Source organism: Prionailurus bengalensis, chromosome B1 (assembly GCF_016509475.1).
Source record: "Prionailurus bengalensis isolate Pbe53 chromosome B1, Fcat_Pben_1.1_paternal_pri, whole genome shotgun sequence".
Lineage (NCBI taxonomy): Eukaryota > Metazoa > Chordata > Mammalia > Carnivora > Felidae > Prionailurus > Prionailurus bengalensis.
Window position 1 is genome coordinate 165,911,306 of NC_057344.1, and position 15,520 is coordinate 165,926,825.

Genomic DNA, 15,520 nt, shown 5'->3' on the forward strand with positions numbered 1-15,520 from the left:
AATAAGCTCACAGATCTACTTTAGGAGAAAAAGCACCGTTGGAAACAAGAATACCATATATTCACCCACAAGCTTAGGCTACTCCAACAGATTCAGGTTACTTGGCAACATTTTGAATGTGGATTGGTGGCTTTCCTCCATTATCTTGTTCATGGGTTTTATGCCAGTGGGAGGAATAGAGAGAACAGAAATATTGTGCCAGCTCTATGGTGAAAAGGTAATTGCTACCTCACAGAGAGATTCCATGAAGAGGCATGGGGAGAAATCAGTGTATCCGGCATAGCTGTACTAGACATTTTATAACAGTACACACATCCTTATTTTATTTTATTTTATTTTATTTTATTTTATTTTTATTTTTTTTCAATATGTGAAATTTATTGTCAAATTGGTTTCCATACAACCCCCAGTGCTCATCGCAAAAGGTGCCCTCCTCAATACCCCTCACCCACCCTCCCCTCCCTCCCACCCCCCATCAACCCTCAGTTTGTTCTCAGTTTTTTTTTCAACGTTTTTTTTTTTATTTTATTTTTTTATTTTTGGGACAGAGAGAGACAGAGCATGAACAGGGGAGGGGCAGAGAGAGAGGGAGACACAGAATCGGAAACAGGCTCCAGGCTCCGAACCATCAGCCCAGAGCCTGACGCGGGGCTCGAACTCACGGACCGCGAGATCGTGACCTGGCTGAAGTCGGACGCTTAACCGACTGCGCCACCCAGGCGCCCCTGTTCTCAGTTTTTAAGAGTCTCTTATGCTTTGGCTCTCTCCCACTCTAACCTCCTTTTTTTTTCTTCCCCTCCCCCATGGGTTTCTGTTAAGTTTCTCAGGATCCACCTAAGAGTGAAAACATATGGTATCTGTCTTTCTCTGTATGACTTATTTCACTTAGCATCACACTCTCCAGTTCCATCCACGTTGCTACAAAGGGCTATATTTCATTCTTTCTCATTGCCACGTAGTACTCCATTGTGTATATAAACCACAATTTCTTTATCCATTCATCAGTTGATGGACATTTAGGCTCTTTCCATAATTTGGCTATTGTTGAAAGTGCTGCTATAAACATTGGGGTACAAGTGCCCCTATGCATCAGCACTCCTGTGTCCCTTGTGTAAATTCCTAGCAGTGCTACTGCTGGGTCATAGGGTAGGTCTATTTTCAGTTTTTTGAGGAACCTCCACACTGTTTTCCAGAGTGGCTGCACCAGTTTGCATTCCCACCAACAGTGCAAGAGGGTTCCCATTTCTCCACATGCTCTCCAGCATCTATAGTCTCCTGATTTGTTCATTTTGGCCACTCTGACTGGTGTGAGGTGATATTTGAGTGTGGTTTTGATTTGTATTTCCCTGATGAGGAGTGACGTTGAGCATCTTTTCATGTGCCTGTTGGCCATCCGGATGTCTTCTTTAGAGAAGTGTCTATTCATGTTTTCTGCCCATTTCTTCACTGGGTTATTTGTTTTTCAGGTGTGGAGTTTGGTGAGCTCTTTATAGATTTTGGATACTAGCCCTTTGTCCAATATGTCATTTGCAAATATCTTTTCCCATTCCGTTGGTTTCCTTTTAGTTTTGTTGGTTGTTTCCTTTGCTGTGCGGAAGCTTTTTATCTTGATGAGGTCCCAGTAGTTCATTTTTGCTTTTAATCCCCTTGCCTTTGGGGATGTGTCAAGTAAGAAATTGCTGCAGCTGAGGTCAGAGAGGTCTTTTCCTGCTTTCTCCTCTAGGGTTTTGATGGTTTCCTGTCTCACATTCAGGTCCTTTATCCATTTTGAGTTTATTTTTTGTGAATGGTATGAGAAAGTGGTCTAGTTTCAATCTTCTGCATGTAGCTGTCCAGTTCTCCCAGCACCATTTGTTAGAGACTGTCTTTTTTCCATTGGATGTTCTTTCCTGTTTTGTCAAAGATTGGTTGGCCATACATTTGTGGGTCTAGTTCTGGGGTTTCTATTCTATTCCATTGGTCTGTGTGTCTGTTTTTGTGCCAATACCATGCTGTCTTGATGATTACAGCTTTGTAGTAGAGGCTGAAGTCTGGGATTGTGATGCCTCCTGCTTTGGTCTTCTTCAAAGTTACTTTGGCTATTTGGGGCCTTTTGTGGTTCCATATGAATTTTAGGATTGCTTGTTCCAGTTTCGAGAAGAATGCTGGTGCAATTTTGATTGGGATTGCATTGAATGTGTAGATAGCTTTGGGTAGTATTGACATTTTAACAATATTTATTCTTCCAATCCATGAGCATGGAATGTTTTTCCATTTCTTTATATCTTCTTCAATTTCCTTCATAAGCTTTCTATAGTTTTCAGCATACAGATCTTTTACATCTTTGGTTAGATTCATTCCTAGGTATTTTATGGTTCTTGGTGCAATTGTGAATGGGATCAGTTTCTTTATTTATCTTTCTGTTGCTTCATTATTAGAGTATAAGAATACAACTGATTTCTGTACATTGATTTTGTATCCTGCAACTTTGCTAAATTCATGTACCAGTTCTAGCAGACTTTTGGTGGAGTCTATCAGGTTTTCCACGTATAATATCATGTCATCTGCAAAAAGTGAAAGCTTAACTTCATCTTTGCCACTTTTGATGCCTTTGATTTCCTTTTGTTGTCTGATTGCTGATGCTAGAACTTCCAACACTATGTTAAACAACAGCGGTGAGAGTGGACATCCCTGTTGTGTTCCTGATCTCAAGGAAAAAGCTCTCATTTTTTCCCCATTGAGTATGATGTTAGCTGTGGGCTTTTCATAAATGGCTTTTATGATCTTTAAGTATGTTCCTTCTATCCCGACTTTCTCTAGGGTTTTTACTAAGAAAGGTTGCTGAATGTTGTCAAAGACCTTTTCTGCATCGATTGACAGGATCATATGGTTTTTATCTTTTCTTTTATTAATGTGATGTATCACGTTGATTGATTTGTGAATGTTGAACCAGCCCTGCATCCCAGGAATGAATCCCACTTGATCATGGTGAATAATTCTTTTTATATGCTGTTGAATTCGATTTGCTAGTATCTTATTGAGAATTTTTGCATCCATATTCATCAGGGATATTGGCCTGTAGTTCTCTTTTTCTACTGGGTCTCTGTCTGGTTTAGGAATCAAAGTAATACTGGCATCATAGAATGAGTCTGGAAGTTTTCCTTCCCTTTCTATTTCTTGGAATAGCTTGAGAAGGATAGGTATTATCTCTGCTTTAAACGTCTGGTAGAACTCCCCTGGGAAGCCATCTGGTCCTGGACTCTTATTTGTTGGGAGATTTTTGATGACTGATTCAATTTCTTCACTGGTTATGGGTCTGTTCAAGCTTTCTATTTCCTCCTGATTGACCTTTGGAAGTGTGTGGGTGTTTAGGAATTTGTCCATTTCTTCCAGGTTGTCCAGTTTGTTGGCATATAATTTTTCATATTATTCCCTGATAATTGCTTGTATTTCTGAGGGATTGGTTTTAATAATTCCATTTTCATTCATGATTTTATCTATTTGGGTCATCTCCCTTTTCTTTTTGAGAAGCCTGGCTAGAGGTTTACCAATTTTGTTTATTTTTTCAAAACACCAACTCTTGGTTTCGTTGATCTGCTCTACAGTTTTTTTAGATTCTATATTGTTTATTTCTGCTCTGATCTTTATTATTTCTCTTCTTCTGCTGGGTTTAGGCTGTCTTTGCTGTTCTGCTTCTATTTCCTTTAGGTGTGCTGTTAGATTTTGTATTTGGGATTTTTCTTGTTTCTTGAGATAGGCCTGGATTGCAATGTATTTTCCTCTCAGGACTGCCTTCGCTGCATCCCAAAGTGTTTGGATTGTTGTATTTTCATTTTCATTTGTTTCCATATATTTTTTAATTTCTTCTCTAATTGCCTGGTTGACCCACTCATTCTTTAGTAGGGTGTTCTTTAACCTTCATGCTTTTGGAGGTTTTCCAGACTTTTTCCTGTGGCTGATTTCAAGCTTCATAGCATTGTGGTCTGAAAGTATGCATGGTATGATTTCAATTCTTGTATACTTTTGAAGGGCTGTTTTGTGACCCAGTGTGTGATCTATCTTGGAGAATGTTCCATGTGCACTCAAGAAGAAAGTATATTCTGTTGCTTTGGGATGCAGAGTTCTAAATATATCTGTCAAGTCCATCTGATCCAATGTATCATTCAGGGCCCTTGTTTCTTTATTGACCGTGTGTCTAGATGATCTATCCATTTCTGTAAGTGGAGTGTTAAAGTCGCCTGCAATTACCACATTCTTATCAATAAGGTTGCTTATGTTTGTGAGTAATTGTTTTATATATTTGGGGGCTCCTGTATTCAGCACATAGACATTTATAATTGTTAGCTCTTCCTGATGGATAGACCCTGTGATTATTATATAATGCCCTTCATCTCTTGTTACAGCCTTTAATTTAAAGTCTAGTTTGTCTGATAGAAGTATGGCTATTCCAGCTTTCTTCTGACTTCCAGTGGCATGATAAATAGTTCTCCATCCCCTCACTCTCAATCTGAAGGTGTCCTCAGGTCTAAAATGAGTCTCTTGTAGACAGCAAATAGATGGGTCTTGTTTTTTTATCCATTCTGATACCCTGTGTCTTTTGGTTGGTGCATTTAGTCCATTTACATTCAATATTATTATAGAAAGATATGGGTTTAGAGTCATTGTGATGTCCGTAGGTTTCATGCTTGTAGTGATGTCTCTGATATTTTGTCTCACAGGATCCCCCTTAGGATCTCTTGTAGGGCTGTTTTAGTGGTGAAGAATTCCTTCAGTTTTTGTTTGTTTGGGAAGGCCTTTATCTCTCCTTCTATTCTAAATGACAGACTTGCTGGATAAAGGATTCTTGGCTGCATATTTTTTTCTGTTCCTCACATTGAAGATTTCCTGCCATTCCTTTCTGGCCTGCCAGGTTTCAGTAGAGAGATCAGTCACGAGTCTTATAGGTCTCCCTTTATATGTTAGAGCACGTTTATCTCTAGCTGCTTTCAGAATTTTCTCTTTATCCTTGAATTTTGCCAGTTTCACTATGATATGTCGTGCAGAAGATCGATTCAAGTTACGTCTGAAGGGAGTTCTCTGTGCCTCTTGGATTTCAATGCCTTTTTCCTTCCCCAGCTCAGGGAAGTTCTCAGCTATGATTTCTTCAAGTACCCCTTCAGCACCTCTCCCTCTCTCTTCCTCCTCTGGAATACCAATTATGCGTAGATTATTTCTCTTTAGTGCATCACTTAGTTCTCTAATTTTCCCCTTATACTCCTGGATTTTTTTATCTCTCTTTTTCTCAGCTTCTTCTTTTTCTATAATTTATCTTCTAGTTCACCTATTCTCTCCTCTGTCTCTTCAATCCGAGCCGTGGTTGTCTCCATTTTATTTTGCAGTTCATTAATAGCATTTTTTAGCTCCTCCTGGCTGTTCCTTAGACCCTTGATCTCTGTAGCAAGAGATTCTCTGCTGTCCTTTATACTGTTTTCAAGCCCAGCGATTAATTTTATGACTATTATTCTAAATTCAGTTTCTGTTATATAGTTTAAATCGTTTTTGATCAGTTCGTTAGCTGTCGTTATTTCCTGGAGGTTTTTTTGAGGGGAATTCTTCCATTTCATCATTTTGGATTGTCCCTGGAGTGGTGCGGGACTGCGGGGCACTTCCCCTGTGTTGTCTTGGATAACTTGTGTTGGTGGGCGGGGCCGCAGTCAGACCTGATGTCTGCCCCCAGCCCACTGCTGGGGCCACAGTCAGACTGGTGTTGCCTTCTCTTCCCCTCTCCTAGGGGCGGGATTCACTGTGGGGTGGCGTGGCCCGTCTGGGCTACTTGTACACTGCCAGGCTTATGGTGCTGGGGATCTGGCATATTAGCTGGGGTGGGTAGGCAAGGTGCACGGGGGCAGGAGGGGCAGCCTTAGCTCGCTTTTCCTTTGGAGATCTGCTTCGGGAGGGGCCCTGTGGCACCGGGAGGGAGTCAGACCCGCTGGAGAGATGGATCCGCAGAAGCACCACATTGGGTGTTTGCACGGTGCAAGCAAGTTCCCTGGCAGGAACCAGTTCCCTTTGGGATTTTGGCTGGGGGATGGGCGAGGGAGATGGCACTGGCGAGCGCCTTTGTTCCCCGCCAAGCTGCGTTCTGTCATCCGGGGCTCAACAACTCTCCCTCCCGTTGTCCTCCCGCCCTCCCACTCTCTGAGCAAAGCTGTTAACTTATAACCTTCCAGATGTTAAGTCCCGCTTGCTGTCCGAACACACTCCGTCCGGCACCTCTGCTTTTGCAAGCCAGACTTGGGGACTCTGCTTGGCCGGCAGGCTGGCCCTCCGCCGGGCTCCCTCCCACCAGTCCGTGTAGCGTGCACCGCCTCTCCACCCTTCCTACCCTCTTCCGTGGGCCTCTCATCTGCGCTTGGCTCCGGAGACTCCGTTCTGCTAGACTTCTGGTGGTTTTCTGGGTTATTTAGGCAGGTGTAGGTGGAATCTGAGTGGTCAGCAGGACGCGGTGAGCCCAGAGTCCTCCTACGCTGCCATCTTTCCCCCCATCCTTTTTTTTTTTAAATATAATTTATTGTCATATTGGCTAACATGCAGTGTGTAAAGTGTGCTCTTGGTTTTTGGGGTAGAGTCCTGTGGTTCATTGCTTATATACAATACCCAGTGGTCATCCCAACAAGTGACCTCCTCAATGACCATTACCCATTTTCCCCTCTCCCCCCCCATCAACCCTCAGTTTGTTCTCTGTATTTAATAGTCTCTTATGCTTTGCTTCCCTCCCTCTCTGTTTGTAACTAATTTTCCCCCTCCCCTTCCCCCATGGTCTTCTGTTAAGTTTCTCAAGATCCACATATGAGTGAAAACATATGACATCTGTCTTTGTCTGAGTGACTTATTTCACTCAGCATAACACCTTCCAATTCCATCCACGTTGCTAATGGCATGATTTCATTTTTTCTCATTGCCAAGTACTATTCCATTGTATATATAAACCACATCTTCTTTATCCATTCATCAGTTGATGGACATTTAGGTTTTATCCATAATTTGGCTAATGTTGAAAGTGCTGCTATAAACATTGGGGTGCAAGTGCCCCTATGCATCAGCACTCCTGTATGGGTAAATTCCCATTGGGTAAATTCCTAGTAGTGCTATTGCTGGGTCACTGGGTAGTTCTATTTTTAATTTTTTGAGGAAACTCCACACTGTTTTCCAGAGTGGCTGCACCAGTTTGCATTCCCACCAGCAATGCAGGAGGGTTCCCGTTTCTCCACATCCTCACCAGCATCTATAGTTTCCTGATTTGTTCATTTTAGCCACTCTGTGGTGAGGTGGTATCTCAGTGTGGTTTTGATTTGTATTTCCCTGATGATGAGTGATGTTGAGCATATTTTCATGTGTCTCTTGGCCATCTGGATGTCTTCTTTGGAAAAGTGTCTATTCATGCCTTTTGCCCATTTCTTCACTGGATTATTTGTTTTTCAGGTGTTGAGTTTGGTAAGTTCTTTATAGATTTTGGATACTAACCCTTCATCCGATGTGTCATTTGCAAATATCTTTTCCCATTCTATTGGTTGCCTTTTAGTTTTGTTGATTGTTTCCTTTGCAGTGTAGAAGCTTTTATCTTGATGAGGTCCCAATAGTTCATCTTTGCTTTTAATTCCCTTGCCTTTGGAGATGTGTCGAGCAAGAAATTGCTGCAGCTGAGGTCAAAGAGGTTTTTTCCTGCTTTCTCATCTAGGGTTTTGATGGTTACCTGTCTCACATTTAGGTCTTTCATCCATTTTGAGTTTATTTTTGTGTGTGGTGTAAGAAAGTGGTCTAGTTTCATTCTTCTGCTTGTTGCTGTCCAGTTCTCACAGCACCATTTGCTAAAGGGACTGTCTTTTTTTCCATTGGGTACTCTTTCCTGCTTTGTCAAAGCTTATTTGGCCGTATGTTTGTGGGTCCAACTCTGGGTTCTCTATTCTATTCCATTGGTCTGTTTTTGTGCCAATACTGTACTATCTTGATGATTACAGCTTTGTAGTAGAGGCTAAAGTCTGGGATTGTGATGCCTCCCACTTTGGTTTTCTTTTTCAACATTATTTTGGCTATTCGGGGGCCTTTTGTGGTTCCATACAAATTTTAGGATTGCTTGTTCTAGCTTTGAGAAGAATGCTTGTGCAATTTTGATTGGGATTGCATTGAATGTGTAGATAGCTTTGGGTAGTATTGACATTTTAACAATATTTATTCTTCCAATATATGAGCATGGAATGCTTTTCCATTTCTTTGTGTCTTCTTCAATTTCCTTCATAAGCTTTCTATAGTTTTCAGCATACAGATATTTTACATCTTTGGTTAGGTTTATTCCTAGGTATTTTATGGTTCTTGGTGCAATTCTGAATGGGATCAGTTTCTTGATTTCTCTTTCTAACAGTACACACATCCTTAACTCAACTTTGTGGTCATGGTGAGGCATTACTGACCAGGGAGCAGGATCTGATAGCTTCCCACTTAAATATGCTTTTTAAATAGGTATAAGCTTACTGTTTCTACACTGCTGTCTACATTCAAAGGGAACCACTGTACAGAGAATAGCATTTAAGAATCATTATGTAAAATAGGGACGTGTTGTAAATCCCAGTGTGCTGGAGCAATGTTCCTGTTATTCTGTCCTAGTCACAGCTCTGGTGGCCAGTATAGAAAGGGGAACAAATTCTTTCCTTGATAAAATGTATCAGAATGCTAAAAGTCACGGCCTACTGTGTTAACATCAGAGAAGGGAAGATCCCAGATGTGTAAGGAAGCCTGAGGGATAAGAGGGCTAGAGAAAATGAATCTTCGAAAGACATTTATTCTTCACATTGGTGGCACAAGCAAGAATACACATAATACACAGTAAGGCAGGTACCCAAATTTCAAAGGTGGGGCTAGGATTCTGGGAAGAGAGTGGTGTATGGCTGTAGGCACAAGAGCTGGGGTGTTTTAGAAAACTTCCCAAGAACACTGTTCTTGGCTTTACGTGCATAGACAGGCTGGATCTAGAGAGAATTGCAGATATACATTGTATGGAATCTCTCACTTTGCACTTACAAAGTTTTATTTTTTATTTCTGCAAAATAATATTTTCCGTAGCCATATGTTGATTGGTAGTCATATCTGATTGCATTGCTAAAAGCATTTTTACTGGAAATGAAGTCTTGTTTTGCACTCAGTGAAGTTCACTGAGGGTTATTTTAGAAAAAATTCCTAATGGCATAAAAGTGAAAAACATTAAAAAAATTTTTTTTTCTATTTTAGGTTACTTGGAACAAGGACTGCTGGTAAAGGAAGAGGTTAAACTCATAGAGAAATATAAATCAAACTTGCAATTTAAACTTGATTTTATATCACTGATACCAACTGATCTGCTGTATTTTAAGCTAGGGTGGAACTATCCAGAAATTAGATTGAACAGACTGTTAAGGATCTCTAGGATGTTTGAATTCTTCCAGAGAACAGAAACGAGAACAAACTACCCAAACATCTTCAGGATTTCTAATCTTGTTATGTATATTGTCATCATTATCCACTGGAATGCATGTGTGTACTTCTCTATTTCCAAAGCTATTGGATTTGGAAATGACACATGGGTGTATCCTGATGTTAATGATCCTGAATTTGGCCGTTTGGCTAGAAAATATGTGTACAGCCTTTACTGGTCTACACTGACTTTGACCACAATTGGTGAAACACCACCTCCTGTGAGGGATTCTGAGTTTGTCTTTGTGGTGGTTGATTTCTTAATCGGAGTGTTAATTTTTGCTACCATCGTTGGTAACATAGGTTCTATGATTTCCAACATGAATGCTGCCAGAGCAGAATTTCAAGCAAGAATTGATGCAATCAAGCAATATATGCATTTTCGAAATGTAAGCAAAGATATGGAAAAGAGAGTTATTAAATGGTTCGACTATCTGTGGACCAACCAAAAAACGGTTGATGAGAGAGAAGTCTTGAAGTATCTACCTGATAAGCTGAGAGCAGAGATCGCCATCAACGTTCACTTAGACACATTAAAAAAAGTGCGTATTTTTGCGGACTGTGAAGCTGGTCTCTTGGTGGAGTTGGTCTTGAAATTACAGCCCCAAGTCTACAGTCCTGGAGATTACATTTGCAAGAAAGGGGATATCGGGCGAGAGATGTACATCATCAAGGAGGGGAAACTGGCTGTGGTGGCAGATGATGGAATCACTCAGTTTGTGGTATTGAGTGATGGTAGCTACTTTGGTGAGATCAGTATCCTTAACATTAAAGGTAGCAAAGCTGGCAATCGAAGAACAGCCAATATTAAAAGCATTGGCTACTCAGATCTCTTCTGTCTCTCAAAAGATGACCTCATGGAAGCTCTGACTGAGTACCCAGATGCCAAAACTATGTTAGAAGAGAAAGGAAGGCAAATCCTGATGAAAGATGGCCTGCTGGATATAAATGTCGCAAATGCTGGAAGTGATCCTAAGGATCTTGAGGAGAAGGTCACCCGAATGGAGGGGTCCGTAGACCTCTTGCAAACGAGGTTTGCTCGGATCCTGGCGGAGTATGAGTCAATGCAGCAGAAACTGAAGCAAAGACTCACTAAGGTCGAGCGATTTCTGAAACCACTTATTGACACAGAATTTTCAGCTCTTGAAGGATCTGGAGTTGAAAGTGGGCCCATGGACTCCACCCAGGACTGAAAACCTGGTTGTTAACAAGGACATGCCTCATGATCCTTTTGGTGATGTTATTAGGCCACCCTAATTTGGAAGAAGAGGAAGATTCAGCTGGGGGATTTTTCCATAAGGAAAATGTGCTTTGGTGCAGGGCACAAGGCCCACATACTCACTTGCGAGGTACTGTGATTAAAGAATCATCGTACTTAGGATTTTTCAGAATGGATAGTGTGCAAAGATATAGAATGATTGTCAGTCTCTATATCTTCTGATCTTTTTCATGTATGTTCCTTTTGTGTAATATGCTTTATAAAAGTGAATAAGTATCCTTCACTTTCAGGCATTTTTGGATCACTGAGGAGCATCTGGGAATTACCATGTACATCATGTTCAGGGTACCATTTTGAAAAGAATTACAAGGCAGTAAAGTAAAATAAATCCTAAAATGAATACTCTTTATCTGATCATTTAGTAGGGAGTTTAGGATCTTATAGAGCATCAGAGTCATTTTAAGGATCATTTAGTAGGGAGTTTAGGATCTTACAGACCTTCAGAGTCATTTTAAGGGTAGTAATAATTGTACTTTTGGACTTGGGAAGCGTAGTTAAGAGAAACTTCTTACGATAAAAACATGACAAATTAGACTTCACATATATATGCTTATATATAAATATGTAACATTAAAATCATAAAATGTAGGAATCTTTTATAATAAATTTTTTAAAATTTCTCTGATTCTTTTTTTTTAATTAAAAAATTTTTTTTGAATGTTTACTTTTGAGAGAGAGAGAGAGTGAGAGACAGAGCATGAATGGGGGAGGGGCAGAGAGAGAGGGAGACACAGAATCCGAAGCAGGCTCCAGGCTCAAGCCCGACACAGTGCTCGAACTCAGAGCCATGAGATCATGACCTGAGCCGAAATCGGACGCTCAACCGACTGAGCAACCCAGGCGCCCCAAAATTTCTCTGATTCTTAAGGCCTGACAGCAATGACTACTATCTTCCTTATCTGACTGGCCAGCAATAAAAAAGGGATAAAAATAATTCTATTGCTGGGTGATTAACAAAGGAAATTGTTGTAATGTTAGGAGATCTGAAAGGTCAATGGCAGCTTCTTAGAAATTCAGAATCTCAGGCCCTACCCTAGACCTACTGGATTAGAATCTACTTTTTAGCAAGACCCTTGGGTGATTCATACCTACATTAAAGCTTGAGGGGCGCCTGGGTGGCGCAGTCGGTTAAGCGTCCGACTTCAGCCAGGTCATGATCTCGCGGTCCGTGAGTTCGAGCCCCGCGCTGGGCTCTGGGCTGATGGTTCGGAGCCTGGAGCCTGTTTCCGATTCTGTGTCTCCCTCTCTTTCTGCCCCTCACCCGTTCATGCTCTGTCTCTCTCTGTCCCAAAAATAAATAAACGTTGAAAAAAAAAAAAAAAAGCTTGAGAAGCACCTAATTAGACAACCAGGAAGGAGTTAATGGGATTGTTTTAGAAATTTCAGAAGAGGGAACTGTATGAGAAGTGTGTGGTTGTGGAAGACATTGCTAATCAGTCATACAGCTCTCTATTGCTTAACCCAAGTGGTTCAAAAGTTCTTCTTAACACAGATCTCTGGAATTGATATAAAATTTCTATCTCTGCCTATAATAATATGGCTTGACATGACATCTTGTTAATTTGACATTTCAAATACTTATATGGACCTTGATCAGTGTATGTCTATGGTAGAGTTTATTCTGTTCTACCAAAAAGGGTATTCATTAAACTAGGCATGGTATTTGCAGTCTTATGTTGCCATTTTACATGTTATTTGTTCAATATCACCCACCAAGTGTTTCTTCACTACAGAGGAAGTGGCTGGTTCTGGAGTGGGTGGGTTGTAATTAAAATGTAATATGGTTTCTGACTGAGACAAGTACTCTTTTTACTCTCTCTTTTTCCTTATTTTTAATACTCCTTCTCCTTCACACACATTTTATTCTTTGTGCTCCTTGGTGCCTGTTATAAAAACCTCTAAGGCATTGCAAAGAGACTTGATTTAGTAAGATAAGATGACTCAGGGCTGGGGTGCTTGGGAGGCTCAGTCGGTTAAGCATCCGACTTCAGCTCAGGTCATGATCTCACGGTTTGTGAGTTTGAGCCCTGCATCGGGCTCTGTGCTGACAGCTCAGAGCCTGGAGCCTGCTTCGGATTCTGTGTCTCCCTCTCTCTGTTCCCCCACCACTCACACTCTGTCTCTCTCTCGCTCTCTCAAAAATAAAGATTAAAAAAATATATATATATATGGCTCAGGGTCTGGTTCCCAAGGAGAAGCAGCTCCAGTCACAGCATCCAGGAGGGTGGGTACATCGAGTCTGATCTGGGCTAGAGACATCCATTCTGATTTGATGACTTCAGACCCAAAGCTCTGTAAGTCTTTCTGATGCTTCTATTGGACAGGTGGCAGATTCTTGGTACAAAGACTTGAGTCAGGAGGGCTAAGCCAATTCCTTTTCCATGACTCTTCCAGGTGGAGGCTCTGACAGGTAGTGGCAAAGTTCCACTTTAGACACCTGGAGTGCAGTGCAGAGGTTCACAACTGGATTCTGGCTTCATACAGAAATCTTTTAAAAAGACAGGAAATATGTGGCTTTGGGAGACTCATGGTAAGGATGCTGACCTGGGTACAGATAGATGCCAAAGCAGGACCTCACCTTTTGCTAATACAAGAAACCACCCTTATTCTAGATTGATTCCAGACTCCACTTGCCTGTCTTAACATATTAAGACTAGGACAGGGTCTAGATAAGGACAAGGGAGAAGTGGTTGAAATTTGAAGTTGTTTAGTAACTAATCTGAGAGCACATGAGAGAGAATTCTAGAACTCATAGATGGCAGATCAAGGAGGGAGCAGAAGCCCAATCAGCTAGTCTTGCCAGTGTGTCTGATGAGTGTTTACTCTGCATTTCCTGCCCAACTCTAGTATAATGTAATGTTTCCATAGGAATAGATTACTTCAGAGTTTTGCATATATCTTTAAAAAACGCCAACTTTTCCAACTTGAAATATGATATAGTTAAACTTCTTACCATTAGGTGGCAATGTTGGTCTACAATCACAACCTCCAAAGCCTGAAACTACATTTTTCTTCACAGAAATTATAGGTAGTAAAATCAGAGCTCTTTGGCAATAATGGGCATTTTTTTTCCTAATATGAATATTTCCAGAAGATTTTAGCATAGCAAACTATATGCCAGTCTAAAATTAAAGCGTGATCAAATAAAATTTAATATGCAAATTTAATGGATACAGCGACAAGATAAATTGAAGCATTTTAGTATTTCTTAATTTCGGAAAGCTCACCAATGCAATAATGACAATTACATTACAAGAAGCTTTTTACCAATCTGTGAGCTATGTATTAGAGGTAAGCACACACAAAAAAGGAGCGAGCAGCATTTATATTGAAATTCACTTTATATTTTTATTAAAAAATATCCATTGCTTTAAAAAGTTCGGAAACTATTGATATGTTTTAACAGTGTTGGAAGTATGCCTGGCTAAAACACTGTCAATGTGGTTAATATTCTACCTTATGACTACAGAAATTGTATTATGGGATGCCTTTGTTTATAGACCGTTCAGAATATAAAATACCAAACAACAGGCCTATAGACTCAAAAGAAAAGGTTGCTATTCCCTGGACTAGTTTATCTCTAGGTGAAGGAAGAAAGCAGGAAATTCACGGAAAGGAAATTGGAGCACATAGAAAATGCAAAAAGGTTCCAGAGATCGTCTAATTCACCCCTCCTCGTTTTACAAGTACAGAAATGATGATGAGGCAACACTACAGTTGGTGAGGGTATAGAGTGTCAGGAACTTGGAGTCGCAGTGGGAATTTTTACCTTATGTTGGAGAGCCATGTGCTAATATCTTCTAAAGCCAGGGTCAGGCTGATCTAAAAGCCAGCAATTTCATTGTTAGGTATAGTCACTACAGAAAATTGGCCACGTATGCACCATAAGACATGTCAAAGAATGCTTATAATAGTTAAAGGTTGGAAACAACCTAAATGTCCATCAAAAGGAAGCCAGATACATGAATTGGAATATAGCCCCATAATGGAATACCATACAACATGTTGAATAGTAACAGATACCAACACTTAACCTAGTGTTTAGTTTGTGCTGGCACTGTTCAAGTACTTTCTAGATTTCAGTGCATTTAATCTTCGTGATAGCTTGTAAGTTAGGTTCCACTATGTGTTCTGTTTGAAAGATGAGGAAAGGGAGGCACAGAGAGTGTAAGTAATTTGCCCAAGGCCCACAGGAAGGAAGTGGTATAACTGCTCTTTGAACCCGGACAGTGAGGCTTCAGGGCTCCTGCTCTTCACCCTTGCATTCATGAGTCGACTTTCATGTGCACAAAATATCACCTATACAAAATTTACAAACACACAACACAATACTCAGTAGTGTGCATGGATCTGCACCTCTGATGTCACAGTTTAATAACAGGCATGGGAATATTTGATAGCAGAAATCGGAACAGCATTTACACTTGTGGGGCTGGAGAGAATGAGACGGGGGTGGGGGGAGAGTGAAAAATTCAGAGGACTTCAACAGTCCGTGATGTTTTATATTTTTAAAAACAATCTGAAAGACATACGTTCAAATGTTAAGATCTGATGAACCTAGGTACAAATACATGTAGTCTGTCTATAATTTTTGGTATATGTGAACTATTTCAAATGGAAGAGAAAAGAGGAGTAGAAGAGGTGAGTATGAATTCACACAGTTAGTTTAGTGACAAAGCCTGGACTTTTGACCCTTGGTTCAGTGTTTATTTCACTGTGAGGTTGCCCTTGATTGCTCTCTACACAGACCAAGTTGAGTGCTTTATGGGGTTCTACTTG

At 40.6% G+C, this 15,520-nt stretch overlaps 1 protein-coding gene across 1 annotated transcript in view; it reads left to right on the forward strand.

The window, feature by feature from the left end:
• CNGA1 (cyclic nucleotide gated channel subunit alpha 1) overlaps nucleotides 1–11,361 on the forward strand; it is a 34,534-nt gene extending 23,173 nt beyond the window's left edge. Inside the window, exon 9 of the mRNA XM_043572720.1 lies at nucleotides 9,241–11,361. Within this exon, the coding sequence (XP_043428655.1) occupies nucleotides 9,241–10,655 (1,415 nt within the window). The 3' untranslated portion in view covers nucleotides 10,656–11,361. The remainder of the gene's footprint in view (nucleotides 1–9,240) is intronic.
• The last annotated feature ends 4,159 nt before the right edge of the window (nucleotides 11,362–15,520 follow it).